We start from the raw sequence: 14625 nt of genomic DNA on the forward strand, positions 1-14625 counted from the left end.
GTGAGTCTGTTCAAGAGCTCCTTCTAAACAGTAAGAGCTGGGACCACCAAATTTACTATACAGCTTCCTCTTATCATAACTCAAAGCAAGGTTATGGTTTAGTTGTGCCAGGATAATGGGATGTGCATGGAATTTGATTGTTTCTCATAAAATGGAAAGGGGGGGGTCTGGTAGGAGGAAGTTATACTGCAGAATGACCCAAGGGGGCAGCAAGGGGCCAGAGATGGAGATCAGAACAGCTATAACCCCATTGCACCAGCAGTGGGTGGAGGATGGAGAAAGGAGTGGCTATCTAGTAACTATATTTTTCAGAGGGTTTGTCTGTTTGGGTGTCTGTCTGGCCCCCAGGAAGGAGAGATGCACCCCTCCCCAGGCTGTGCCTGCTGCAGCTGCCATGGATAGGTGCTTCCACCTGGCCCCAGGCTGCTGCAGTGAGAGAGGGATGGGGGTTGTCCTCTCTCACTGTGGCAGCCTGTATATTGAACCCCTCCTCCCTAGCCTCACCCCAGAACAATGATTTAAAAGGAAAAAAAACAAAACTTATTTGAGGAGGTGTAACAGTTAACTCGAACTAAGAACTTAGTTCGAGTTAACGTTTGACTGCCGTGTGTAGCCGCGGGCAGTTAGTTCAGATTAAGGGGATTTAAAAATGGCGCCCGGATGGGAAGATGCAAATAAAGCCCGGGATATTTAAATCCCGGGCTTTATTTGTAACTTCGAATGCCTACATTAGCCTCCCTAGTTTGAAGTAGGCGGCTAGTGTAGACATGCCCCGAATTAAAGACCCAAGCAATGTTGAGTAAATCTAGTTTTCTATATGCACTAAGGTTTTAATTTTAAAGCATCCATATCTCTCCAACATTATTTTCATTCAATTCACCAGTCTGCTTTGAAAAACCATCCTGCAATATAAAATTCAAATTGTTCCTATTCTGTGTATTTTCAGGAAGGAAAAATAAATTTGTATGCATTCTATAGCATAAAGAATCCATAGGCTGATATCATAAAAACACCTATACTGTTAAAGCAGTAATAAATCCAGTTATTGTCTCCCTCAGAAAGTCTTTGAACCATCACACCAGTCAGTAAAGGTTGCATTGCATGTCTGCAAGAAGTGACCTAGAAAATTAACAATTCACAGATTGCAGTAATGAAGTTCAGACACGGCACAGCACATATATACTGTAGCTCTGTTTGTTTATCCTTTGGTTAGTTACTTTGTTTCTGGAGTTTTGGAAGCGACGGCAGGCTGAACTGGAATATGAATGGGACACTGTTGAATTTTTAGAGCAGGAAGAATCTGTACGTCCGGAATATGAAGCGCGATGCATTCATGTAGTAACAAATGAAATCACACAGGTAAGGAATGTTTTTAGAACTAGTCATACTGTGAAAGCTAAAAATTCAAACAAAAGCCTCATCAAAGTGATGGGCTAGATCTTGAATGGATATAAATCAGCACTCCTCCATTGAAATCGATGGAGCTATACTGCCTTTGCACCAGCTACAGATCTGTCCTGATACGTTGATCTTATAAATTGCAGGCCTAGCATACACCAGTCTGTATCAGGCTAAAATGTGGGGCCTAGGGCTCACAGAAATCAGATTTATTATTGTAGCTGGTTGTACAGATTACTGTAGCCATGGGACTGGCAACTTTCTGTAATCCACAACACCAAGTGAGAGGGTGATTAGTAAACGGCAGTTTCCTAACGCCAGAGGGACTGCAATACACTCATCTGTAGCCACAAAATGGAGCCTCTGTTCCTGGAACAGCTTAGCCTAGAATAATTTTTGTTATGAGAAGCCCACAGTGGTCACTGGTTGTTCATTGTCCCTGAAAGCCTGGTGACAAGTCAAGAAAATAAAAGCAAATGAAGGAAGAGAAGTTCCATTTCATATAGTATTGAGGGGGGTTTATTCACAGAATACGTCTTTGAATGACAGAAGCACAAACCGGAATTGTGGCTAAGCATATATGGATACTAATAATAACATAGCAAAGTGCTCCACAGATCACATAAAATATATTTAAAAAAAGAGCAGATGTATGATTAATCACTTTGTAACTCAATTCTCTTTCCAGCAAGAAGAGCACGTGCCATACACTGCCTGTGGAAAGTGTGTACGGATGACCTTCTGTATAAGTGCAGTCTTATTCTGGGTAAAATTCTGTTGGTCTTGTTCTTTAATATAATGTACCTCTTAAAAAATAATAGCTTCATGAGAAGCTACCCCTGATATCAAAGTAAGGTACTAAGTTAAAATGAAAAGAAAACACATGGCTAGTTCTAATTCACTAAAATACGTATTGAAAACAGATTTTTACCCTAATGAGCTTTTCTTCCATGGAAAAAATACTTGGATCAAAATGGAATCCCAGTACCAAGTGGTTTGGTCACATGTCTTACTGATCTAATCACCTTTCCACTCACAGGACAAACAAGGCTGTTTACAAGTCATTAAATTGATCACCAGGTCGTTAAGGCTTCCAAGGGGGGCAGGCACCAGTAATAGCTCTCATTAGCACACTTAAAACTGTAAACAGTCTCATAGTTCATATTTCTGACTTCACATACAAGAATGATACATGCACCAAAATAGGATATACAGATCCAGCAGACTGTAACATTAAAGTTGTTCAAAGCATCTTCGAATTATGCATATTTACATTTTTATACAGCATTGGAGGGGAACCATCACACCCTCTCCTCGTTTCCCCCAACCTTTTGCCCCCCCTCCTGCATGCCTGTCTCACGTCACAATCCACTTCAAGACCCTGCACTCCCTCCTATGCCTCTCCTCTAGCTCAGAATTTTCTCCTGCCCTTGCAGACCCCCACATCTCCTCCTGCACACCAGTGCCTTACCCTGAGCTCCCTTTTGCACCCAATTTCCATCCCAGACTCTGCACCTCTTCCATTAATATCAGGGAAAAGTGCCGCCGTTGACCATTTGCCAAATTCTTGGAGTGGCACCCCATCAAAAATTATTGCCCACCTCTGCTGCAAGGCATGAGCTCTAATTATCTTTCTCATTATCTTAGGCTATAAATATCATGGCTATAAATATTATTACTGGTCATAACATTAATGATCCCTTTTTCCACAAGTTGACCCTATGCTATACAAAATTGTCTTCTCTTTTATGGGTTCTAAATTTATTGTGCTTTATCTTCAGAGAATCTCCTATTGCTCTCATATTATGGGATGGGGGAGAAAAAGTGTCCAATCAGTTTGTTTCCCTCCATAATATATATATTTCAAACCATTCTTTTTCCCAAGCCATATAATTTTACACTAGTATATATACCGTGCTCCATTTTCAGATTCTTTTGATCATTGCTTCAGTTATTGGAATCATCGTTTACAGACTCTCAGTTTTCCTTGTGTTTTCTGCAACATTGCCACGGCACATTACTGGAAAAGAAGCAATTCAGAAGTACCTGACTCCCCAGGCAGCCACTTCAATAACTGCTTCAATCATCAGTTTTATAATCATCATGATTCTGAACATAATCTATGAAAAAGTAGCTATCATGATTACTGACTTTGGTAAGTTTATGCCATAGCTAAGATAGAACTTCAGCTAAGAGCTATGAGAGAAAACAACCTCATTCTTAAGTATTTCAGCATTTTCCCTCTTTAGCATGTAACAATTTCTAGAGTTTTTCAAATAGAGCTTTTCACTTTTGTCAAATAAATCTATTTTACTCCTTGCTTAAGAAATCCTTGTATAGTCAGCATGAAAGATCTGTTGTTTACAGTTTGATGCTTGTGAAACAAACAAGGCAAGGAAGACTTTTTGAAAACAGATCAGTACCAGATATCACATTCAAGTACTTTAGCTATTGTTTATAGATAGATCAGCCCCTTTTTTTTGTAAATAAATGGAATACAGTCACTGGTCCAATGCAGGATGCTTTTCTCTCATTAGTAAACAGATAACCATTCACAAATATTATTATTCTTTCCATCCAGCCCATCTACGTTAAATCGCTATTCTGCTTTAAATGTGTACAGCATTGTAATTTTAATATGGTTTATTTCCATCAGTTCAAAGTGTTATGTTTGTTATTTATTGAGTCTGCTAGGGTTTTTTCTTTCTATGGGAGCCATAGAGAAGAGTGTTGTTCTGGTTTTTTTTAGCATCAAAGAACAAATTATTTCCTTCTTTACAACAGTCTTATAATTAACATAATGACTAACATGTATTGAGGGACCCTAAACAATCTAATTTATGCTGCAAATTCCATTCAAGCATGCAGGACATAGGCCCATTTTTGATGGGGGCACTAAAGCTGTTCAAATATTAATTTTCTTTTCCTTTTGTTTTTTTTTAAATACAGAACTGCCAAGGACACAGACTGATTATGAAAACAGTCTGACAATGAAGATGTTCTTATTCCAGTTTGTCAACTATTATTCTTCATGTTTCTACATTGCATTCTTTAAGGGTAAATTTGTAGGATTCCCTGGAGACCCTGTTTACTGGTTAGGAAAATACAGAAATGAAGAGGTAAGAATCCACTCTGCTGTAATTCTTTTTCTTAATTAACAATGTAAGGTATTAGCCTAGGACCTGGACTACACTGAAAAGCTAGATCATTCCAGCTACATTGCTCAGGGATGAGAAAAAACCATACACCTGAGCAATGTCATTATGCTGATCTAATACCCAGTACAGACAGCATGAGGTCAATGGAAGAATTCTCCCTTCAACCTAGCTACTGCCTCTCTAAGGGTATGTCTACACTACAGAGTTAGTTCGAACTAACGGACGTTAGTTCGAACTAACTTTCATAGGCACTAACTTTTCATTGGCATCATCAGGGTGGTCAAATATTGGAATAAATTGCCAAGGGAGGTGGTGGAATCTCCCTCTCTGGAGATATTTAAGAACAGGTTAGATAGACATCTGTCAGGGATGGTGTAGGTGGAGCTAGGTCCTGCCTTGAGGGCGGGGGGCTGGACTCGATGACCTCTTGAGGTCCCTTCCAGTCCTATTATTCTATGATTCTATACCCATTCCTTTCCTTTGGTGTCCTCTAGTCCTTCTTTATGGGAACTAATGAAGAACTTTTCTGTATGCACCCTCTCCACCCAACTCCTGCTTTTAGAGACCTCTATCCTGTTCCCCCTCCGTCTCCTCTTTTCTAAGCTGAAAAGTCCCAGTCTCTTTAGCCTCTCTTCATATGGGACCTGTTCCCAACCCCTGATCATTGTAGTTGCCCTCCCCTCTCCCAGCCTCTCTCTTCCCCTCTCCCACCTCCTTTTCCCAGTCTCCCCCAGTTTTGTTCAATAAAGACAGATTCTATTTTTGAACACAATTGTCCTTTATTTTGTACATCAAGAAAAGGGGCTAGGGAAGGGTAAGTGGAAGGAGGTGAGGGAGGAATGGGGTACGAGCCCCCAATGGGGAGGACTGGGCTGGCTCTGCGGGCTTCTGGGGGTGGAAGCTCTCCTGCAGCCCCCCAATTGCCCCCTCTCCCCAGATGGCAGCCTGCGGCAAGTGCAGCCGGTCTGATGGCCGAGTGCTGTGATGTGCCCAGTGTGGGTACTCCGGGCAATCCAAGCCAGGACTGCTTTGCAAGCAGGGCACCCCTGAGAACTGTCTGTCCGGGGTGGGGGCCGGGACCCTTTAAGCGCAGCCCTCGGCTAGCCTGAGACAGCATCTCCACGCTCTAAGTCCTCTTCTGATGCCCTGCCGGCACTGCTTCCGGCCATCCTTAAGCCCGGTTCAGGGTCCACTTAATGTGGACATGCTAGTTCGAATTAGCAAAACGCTAATTCGAACTAGTTTTTAGTTCTAGACGCGTTAGTTCGAATTAGCTTAGTTCGAATTCACTAATTCGAACTAAGTTAATTCGAATTAGCGCTGTAGTGTAGACGTACCCAAAGATGGGTTACCTACGCTAGCTGTTGTATCATTTTGAGTGCTGACAAGCCCTTGGCCTGCTATTGCTGAGAAGTGCAGAGCACACAAGGTGAGTTCAAACGTAGCCTCTGCACTTCCCAGTTCTCTGCTAACTACTGGGCCAGCCCCTTAGCATAATTGCGAGTATCTTGAGAGTTTCTTAAAGTTACTTAGATTGTCATTGACTCACGGGGAACCACTGTGGCATAACAAAAACCCAGCCACACTCATTTTTCCATGCATACCACCTATATCAACAACACAGAGAGGGTGGTATAACATCCACAGCACCAGCTCTCCACCGTCCAAGGATCTGCCTCCACTAGAGTGATTTTCTCGTAATGTTAGTGCAACATGGAGAGGCAGTATGATCTGGGCCACCATTCTATTGACTTCACTGGTGTCCTGCCGCTTACAGCAATGTCAGATCTGGTCTTTTGGGCCTTTTAGCTAAGTGATGGAAGGGATTGGTCTTATTTGTCATCTTGCATTATTTCTAAGATTAAAATACTGTAATTTAAAAAAATTAGTATGTATTTTATTTAAAACATTTTACTCTTGCCTGAAGAGTTATATGGCATTTGTCCTATCTCTCTGAACCTTTAGTGTGATCCAGGTGGATGTCTCCTTGAACTTACAACACAATTAATAATAATAATGGGAGGTAAAGCAATTTGGAATAACATTCAAGAAGTGCTTCTTCCGTAAGTACCTAATGTTTTTTAAAAGGGGCCTAATGAAACAAACAGGTCAAATATTTGATAGTTAAGGCCCCGCTCCTGCTCCTTTTTGAAGCAAGTCAGCATTCGGGCATTTAGATTTCAATAACAGCAAATACTTAGGCATATGAAGTACAAGACCAGAGTTTTGCATGGTCATCAATTTGGATGCCATTTTTGGGTGTTCAGCTTGAAACACCCTAGGCCTGATTCTTCAAAGGTGCTATCTATCCTCAGTTCCCACTGAATTCCGTTCAGGTTGTGGATATTCAACACTTGTGAAAATCCATCCCAACATGTCTCAGGTTGAGTGCCCAAAACTGGAGGCTATTCTGGTAAAATTCACCTTCTTATTGCTTAAAATTGCATGCTGCAGTTTAGTATTTACTCTAATATATATGATGTCATACAGTGCTGGAAATATTATTTCTTTAAATATATTTGTGTGGTTGTATTTTGACATTCCTAGCTGTGTTCATAAGACAGATATTCTCAAAGGGTAATGTTTAATGTAAATGATACCGTCAAAGCAGAGTCTGCATGTCTTCTGTGTAACTTCACAAAGTTCTTAAATAGCATTGCGCTTATCAGAAAACAGGGAGCAATCTAGGTACTGAAAGTTGGAAAAGGTATAGCGAATGGAGGTGGGGAAGAGAGGAAACCAGCACAAACTAATTTAAATACATATCTGATAGAGATGTAATGGGAACTTATGACATTTCTTCACCAATCAAGTATGCATAGTCATTACTAACAGCCATCTTGAAAACTGGAGGTGGGAGTCCTAGAATCATAGAATCATAGGACTGTAAGGGACCTCGAGAGGTCATCGAGTCCAGCCCCCCGCCCTCAAGGCAGGACCAAGCTCAGTCTACACCATCCCTGACAGATGTCTATCTAACCTGTTCTTAAATATCTCCAGAGAGGGAGATTCCACCACCTCCCTTGGCAATTTATTCCAATATTTGACCACCCTGACAGTTAGGAATTTTTTCCTAATGTCCAATCTAAACCTCCCTTGCTGCACTTTAAGCCCATTACTCCTTGTCCTGTCCTCAGAAACCAAGAGGAACAAATTTTCTCCTTCCTCCTTGTGACACCCTTTTAGATATTTGAAAACCGCTATCATGTCCCCCCTTAATCTTCTTTTTTCCAAACTAAACAAGCCCAGTTCATGAAGCCTGGCTTCATAGGTCATGTTCTCTAAACCTTTAATCATTCTTGTCGCTCTTCTCTGTACCCTTTCCAATTTCTCCACATCTTTCTTGAAATGTGGCGCCCAGAACTAGACACAGTACTCCAGCTGAGGCCTAACTAGTGCAGAGTAGAGCGGCAGAATGACTTCACGAGTTTTGCTTACAACATACCTGTTGATACAACCTAGAATCATATTTGCTTTTTTTGCAACAGCATCACACTGTTGACTCATATTCAACTTGTGGTCCACTATGACCCCTAGATCCCTTTCCGCCATGCTCCTTCCTAGACAGTCGCTTCCCATCTTGTATGTATGGAACTGATTGTTCCTTCCTAAGTGGAGCACTTTGCATTTCTCTTTATTAAACTTCATCCTGTTTACCTCTGACCATTTCTCTAACTTGCTACGGTCATTTTGAATTATGTCCCTATCCTCCAAAGAAGTTGCAACCCCACCCAGTTTGGTATCATCTGCAAACTTAATAAGCGTACTCTCTATCCCAATATCTACATCATTGATGAAGATATTGAACAGTACGGATTCCAAAACAGACCCTTGCAGAACTCCACTTGTTATCCCTTTCCAGCAGGATTTAGCACCGTTAACAACTCTCTGACTACGGTTATCCAGCCAATTCTGCACCCACCTTATCGTGGCCCTATCTAAGTTATATTTACCTAGTTTATCAATAAGAATATCATGCGAAACTAAGGTCAGATCTTGTTCTCTTTTATACTACTGTTAATCCAGAGTAAATTCAGGGGAGTAGCTCTAAGTGTGCCCTGTTGCAACAAAGAGCAGAATCTGTGTCTAAAAATCAATAGGCCTGTAGCTAAAACATTTCTTTGTGCGAGCTGACTTATTTATATCCATGATTGTCCCCATTTGTATAGCCCATTACTTGTGCTTATCCATCACCACTCATACTTGGAACCAATAGTCAAGTCCTAGGTCTGTTCTTTCTTCCCAGATCAACTGTTAATGTAGCCTGGTATTTGCTTGCACTGAAAACAAATCCACCCAATTCCAACACTTTTAATCATTGTAACAGTAATGTAACAGCCATTACTGATGCTATAGGATGAAAAAAGTTGAATTGTCAAGGTTCAAACGTGTCTACATACAGCAATTCAGAGTACTGAATTGGATATGCATCAGCAGTGATGGATTAACTTTTCTGGGGGCCCATATCTATCAGATTTTGTGGGACTCTGTAGATGGGGCCAAATATGAGAGATTCAGAGTGCAGGAGGAAGGGGACTGTGAGTTGAGGTAGTGGGCTGGATGCAGGAGAGGGTGAGAGTCCGACTCAGGGTGTGAGCTTTAGGGTGGGACTGGTGATGAGGCATTTGGGGTGCAGGAGAGAGTCTAGTCTGGGGCCAAAAGATTTGGAGCATAGGAGTGGGCTCAGGGCAGGAGTTGGCGGTAGAGGGTCTGTTAAAGTTCAGCAGGAGCCTCAAGGCAGCAGGTGGGGTGGGATACATGGTCTAGGTGGGAGTTAGGATGCAGGAGGGGGCTCAGGGCAGGAGGCTGAAGTAGGGTGTGGAGCTGGTATTGCAAGTCAGGACTGCAGCAGGGAGTTGGAGTGCTCGACACTGGGACAATTCCCCTTTGGTGGCACAGGCCCCAGAGAGGGACAGGAGGAGTGGGGGCAGGTGGATCTGTGTGCTGCCCCACACACACCTGCAGGCACCGCCTACAACATCTCCCATTGCCCATGATTCCTGAGCACTGGGAGTTGCATGGCCAGATCCTGAAGGTGAGGGAAGTGTGCAGATGGAGTTTCTGGCGTTTGCAGCACCAGTCCAGCCAAGGTGGGGGGAGCAACAGCAGTGCATGGAACCTCTTTCCTTCCCTCACACCCACATAGCAGTCGGAACATGGGCTTTGGTGGCTCCGGGTCCTGCAAAAATATCTGCACTTTTGGTCACCCAAAGATCTTTTTGTGGGGTCCCCTTTAGCCTGGGGCTCTAGGTTGCAGCCCCTAACGTCCCTTTCATAATCTGGCCCTCTGTATCAGGGACTTTTACTACTTAACTGAGCACTGATCAAATACTTACAACTATACAAATATAGAAAAGAAGGTCCCCGACGCAAACATCTTGCAATCTAAATCAGACATGAGCTATACACATTGATTACCATGATACATGGATTGAAGACAACGAAGGAAAAAGATTAGGAGACAGAGAGCATTCTGTCTGTCAAGTAAAGCTGCTTTAAACAAAAAACTCTCCGAATATTGGAACATTATTAGGGACTGTAGATTTGGGGCCTTGATAATAGGTGACTGATGGGTAGGAGAAAAGTGTACAAGGAGATGACCAGAAGGGGACTGAAAATACGGAGTGACCTAAAACACAAATATGGATAAAGGAGACTTAGAAATGGAGGAAAAGAGAAAAGGCCAAAACCTCACTCCCATTGAACTCCTATTTGCAATGATTTGGCCCATAAACTGTAAGGCCGTGTCCAGACTCAGGGGTTTTTTTCGGGAAAAGTAGCCTTTTCCCGAAAAAACTTCCCCTGCGTCCAGACTCAAGCCGCGTTCTTTCGAAATTATTTCGAAAGAACGCGGCTTTTCTTTTGATGGCGGTAAACCTCGTTTCACGAGGAAGAACGCCTTCCTTCGAAAGTTCCTCTTTCGAAGGAAGGCGTCCTTCAATGTAAAGAGGCCGTCTTCAAAAGAGAGCATCCAGACTCGCTGGGTGCTCTCTTTCGAAAAAGCGGATTTCTCTTTCGAAAGATCCGCCTGCAGTCTAGATGCGATCTTTCGAAAGAGGCTCTTTCGAAAGATGCTTTCGAAAGAGCCTCTTTCGAAAGAAGCCTGCAGTCTAGACATAGCCCCAGTAAGAAGAGAAAGGAGGAAGATAATGTATAAAAGAAGAATGTCACATTTTACTTCATATTGAATGGTTTCAGATTCAGTCTCAATCCATCTATTTTTCAGGATATATTTAGGAATTATTGTAAGAAAAGATACCACAATGAGGGATGCATTACAAGTTGGATGATCTGGAAACTTAGAAAAATAGTGAAAAAAGCAATTCTTACTATATATCTGAAGGAGTAACACATCTTCTGTGAAACTGATGCCTCACGCTTAAAAGCATTTGGCTGACATTTCATTTTGTATTTCTGTAATTACAAATGGAAGATTTCTCTTCCATTATTATGAAGGACATTTATATGCAAATGATACCTTTTTTCCCCCTTAAAAGTTTATCTGTTGCTGCTCCTTTTTCTAAGGTAACAGATGAAAATAGTTATAATTGCAACATCGATTTTCCTAAATTCAGGTGCTAACATTTCAGACCAAGAGCTTTTAGAGAAGGAAGGATTCAAAGCGGAGGAACATATAGGGCCTGATTCTCTGTTGCCTTTTTCCCTTTGTGCAGTCATTTACACCAGTGAAAAGTGGGTGTAAAATGCTAACAAATTGGAATGGTAGTGTTGCACACCCACTTTGCATTGATGTAAATGACTACAATTGGTACTGGCAATAGCCAATCAGACACCCATTGTTTGTATTAATGAGCTTCAGTAGTTCAGTCATTATCAAGAACCAATTTTCAGCATTGATAATAGCACAAAAGCAAGCCTTTGGTAAGGTAGACTAACTATGAGAGCCATCACTTTTTTCCTGACTGATAGCTGGATTAAGAATCTAATCGGAAGATGCTGCTCAGCTGCTCGATCAGAGAAGACTATTCCACGCTGGGAACAGGATTACCATCTGCAGCCTATTGGAAAACTTGGACTGTTTTATGAGTATCTTGAAATGGGTAAGTCAGCAGTGCATTACTGATTTATTATGAAATAGTGTCTAGATCCAAACGTGTTTTTCAGAAAAAGTCTTCAGATAAATAACGTAAACACATAATAGAGATTAAAGTTTGTGTGAAATGAAGAAAGGTAAATGTGTTAATCTAAATAAAATAAACAACAATCCACTTTACCACCAAAGAGGACATGGCTTCTGTGTCTAGGGACTGTATGAATCGGTCTGTTGCCTCTTCATCTTTTACTTTATCCACTGGAAAAAGTAGCCAGGCACTAGAACACTGTCATTGTCAACTAATTTATTTGTCACCAGCCATACTTTAATCATATTTTAATCATACTGATTTCAGCTCCAAAACACCAATCATGTTATTCATAATTAAGGCTTTATAGCACAGCACTGGATTAATAAGTAAATTTACAAGCCTTATAGGTAAAAAGATGTACAAAGAAGCAGATATTTAAATATTGAAAATAGTTCATATGTGTGAGTTATGGATTTTTGTGTGTGTGTGTGCACCTAGCACACTTTTACAATCTATTGTTCATCATTGATAGGCCTCTCCATCTTTCAGGCATTTATTTTACTTTTCTGTGTGTATTTCACACGGGGTCTACTATTTGAAACCATTACAACATGTATTTCTCTCTCTCATGGTGTGGGTAAATATATAGACATTGGAGTTATGGCATCACCAATGTATGTCACATTCTCATTGGCAGTTATACAGTTTGGATTTGTCACTTTATTTGTGGCATCATTCCCACTGGCTCCTCTTCTGGCTCTTGTCAATAATTTGTTGGAAATACGAGTTGATGCCTGGAAGATAACAACCCAGTTCAGGCGCATGGTACCACAGAAAGCACAAGATATAGGAGCATGGCAGCCAATCATGCAAGGAATAGCAATTCTGGCTGTGGTAACCAATGTAAGTATGACCTTAGAATTATAAAATACGTATGCACTAAATGTTCTGGTCAAATGAGGGTGTTAAATATTAGTTTGTATCAACTAACCAAAATGACTAAAGATAACATTTTCAAAAACACACAAGCGATGTAGGCTCTTAAGTCCCATTTAAGTGATTTAGGCATCGTTAAGTTTTTTGTTTTGTTTTTAAACGAGACTTTGGCTCCAAAGCATGCTTTCAAAAACCCTAACCCTAGGCCTAAATAAAGGAAGTTTCATTTCTCACAATGTGACATCCCTGAGAAACTGTGTGTCCAACAAGAATACAGTGTATCCTCCCTAAACTTACAGCACTCACTGAATATAGAATGAATTTTCTGAGAAGTAGGTTGAAATTAAACTCTATTAATTATTATTGTATTTATTATGGTCATGGCCTCATAGCAGTTTTACACTTAAAGCAGAGATTTAGTTCCTTTGTTAGAGGAAAAAAAATACAGTGTTACCTCAGAATTACAGCATTTAACATTTGAGGTATAGAATGAATTTTCTTAGAAGTATAAATGAATTAATTAATCAGGCTGAGTTAAAGTTAATTTAAAAATGAATCTTTTAAGAAATGTAACACTTGGTTTTGGATCTCCCCCTCTCCAATGGTCTTATTAATGAAGTAGAAACTCTTCAAACTTCCCATATAGTTAAATCATACTGAAATCTTACCCATAAGCAAATTGGGTCTTTTTTGCCATTATGAATTGCACAAGAATTGGTTCTCCAATAGAAGCTCTAACATATAATCTATTCCTTCAGTAATTTCCACCAACTGCCCTGTTTCTCTGCTATTAAATAAGACATAGCAGCTATTGGGAAAGAGAGCAATTCGTGGCAAGTTTCCCTGAAGGAGAAGGTTTCATGTTATCCTCTGCTGGCAGATATATTTTTCAGTTATGACAAATAGCAACAAAATTCTATTACTGCTGTACATGTGTACAAAGCTGAGTTGAGGATTGTAGAGGGGAGTGCAGGCAACAAGGGAATTTAGAGCAAAGGGGGTTCACAAGCAAAAATGTGGAAGACAAGTGGTAGAGGAAAATACTCGAGTTGCTTTGTGCTGCACCAGAGTGGTGTAAAGCAGCTAGACTATACTAGTGAATCTGGTGCTAAAAGTTAACATAAATAGGATTCAAAGTTGATAGTACATACCTCTTCAAATCGATAGAAATGTTTCATGAGATCAGGGCTTTTTTGTTTGGGTTGGTTGATTTTTGGGAGGGTTGTTTGTTTGCTTGCTTGATTAGTGGTCATGTACAAAGTTTTTAATAATAATTTCAATTAAAAACTGGAAAATTCTGAAATAAAAATAGCTCTGTTAAGCTAGAATTAAGATTTAGTAACTTCCCTTGGGTCACTTTGCTAAGAATAAAACATACTTCTCCATGGCACAAATATGAAACAAAAAAAATTGAAACATATTATTAGGGCTGTCAAGCGATTAAAAAAAATTAATCACGATTAATCGTGCGTGGTGTCCCTTTGAAACACAGGGATCAGCTGGAGTTCTCAGCTGACCCCAGGTGCAGTGCAGTTTTCTCTTTGAATCACAGCGGCGGCTTTTCCAAGAGGCAGCACTGCAGGAGCCCAGGGTCAGCTGGAGTGTCCAGCTGATCCCTGGCTCCGTGTTGCGCTGCCCCTTTGAAGTGCCGCTCCAGGGCTTCAAAGGGGCAGCGCTGCATGGAGATTGGGGTCAGCTGGGCACTCCAGCTGACCCCAGAGTTTTGCAGTGCTTCCCCTTGAAAACGCTGGGGCGGCACTTCAAAGGGGCAGCGCATCATTAACGCCTGCGATTAATGCGTTAAAAAAATTAATGCGTCAGTCCTGCCATGCATTAATCGCAGGCATTAACGCACATCAATTGACAGCCCTACATATTATCACACAGTTAGGGCAGCCAAAAAACTTAACTCTACCCTAAGACATCAGGGGAAAGAAAAGTCTAATGCACCTTTGAAAAATAGTTTAAACTACTCTGGGAGCACAAATAATTGAAATGACTTAATTGTAATCCTTATGGTTATTGTATAGTGTCACTACAGGTCAGAG

General features: G+C 41.0%; 1 protein-coding gene across 5 annotated transcripts in view; it reads left to right on the forward strand.

The window, feature by feature from the left end:
• ANO6 (anoctamin 6) overlaps positions 1-14625 on the forward strand; it is a 186101-nt gene that overhangs the window by 96980 nt on the left and 74496 nt on the right. For all 5 annotated transcript variants that reach the window (XR_016349966.1, XM_075930414.2, XM_006126492.5 and 2 more), the window contains 7 exons: positions 1214-1359; positions 2087-2164; positions 3328-3553; positions 4348-4517; positions 6522-6619; positions 11487-11617; positions 12339-12544. Coding sequence is in view for 4 of the 5 variants with exons in the window: in XM_075930414.2 (XP_075786529.2) it covers positions 1214-1359; positions 2087-2164; positions 3328-3553; positions 4348-4517; positions 6522-6619; positions 11487-11617; positions 12339-12544 (1055 nt within the window). In the remaining variant the exon portion in view is untranslated. The remainder of the gene's footprint in view (positions 1-1213; positions 1360-2086; positions 2165-3327; positions 3554-4347; positions 4518-6521; positions 6620-11486; positions 11618-12338; positions 12545-14625) is intronic.

This window comes from Pelodiscus sinensis, chromosome 1 (assembly GCF_052426305.1).
Source record: "Pelodiscus sinensis isolate ZL-2025 chromosome 1, ASM5242630v1, whole genome shotgun sequence".
NCBI classification, from domain to species: domain Eukaryota; kingdom Metazoa; phylum Chordata; order Testudines; family Trionychidae; genus Pelodiscus; species Pelodiscus sinensis.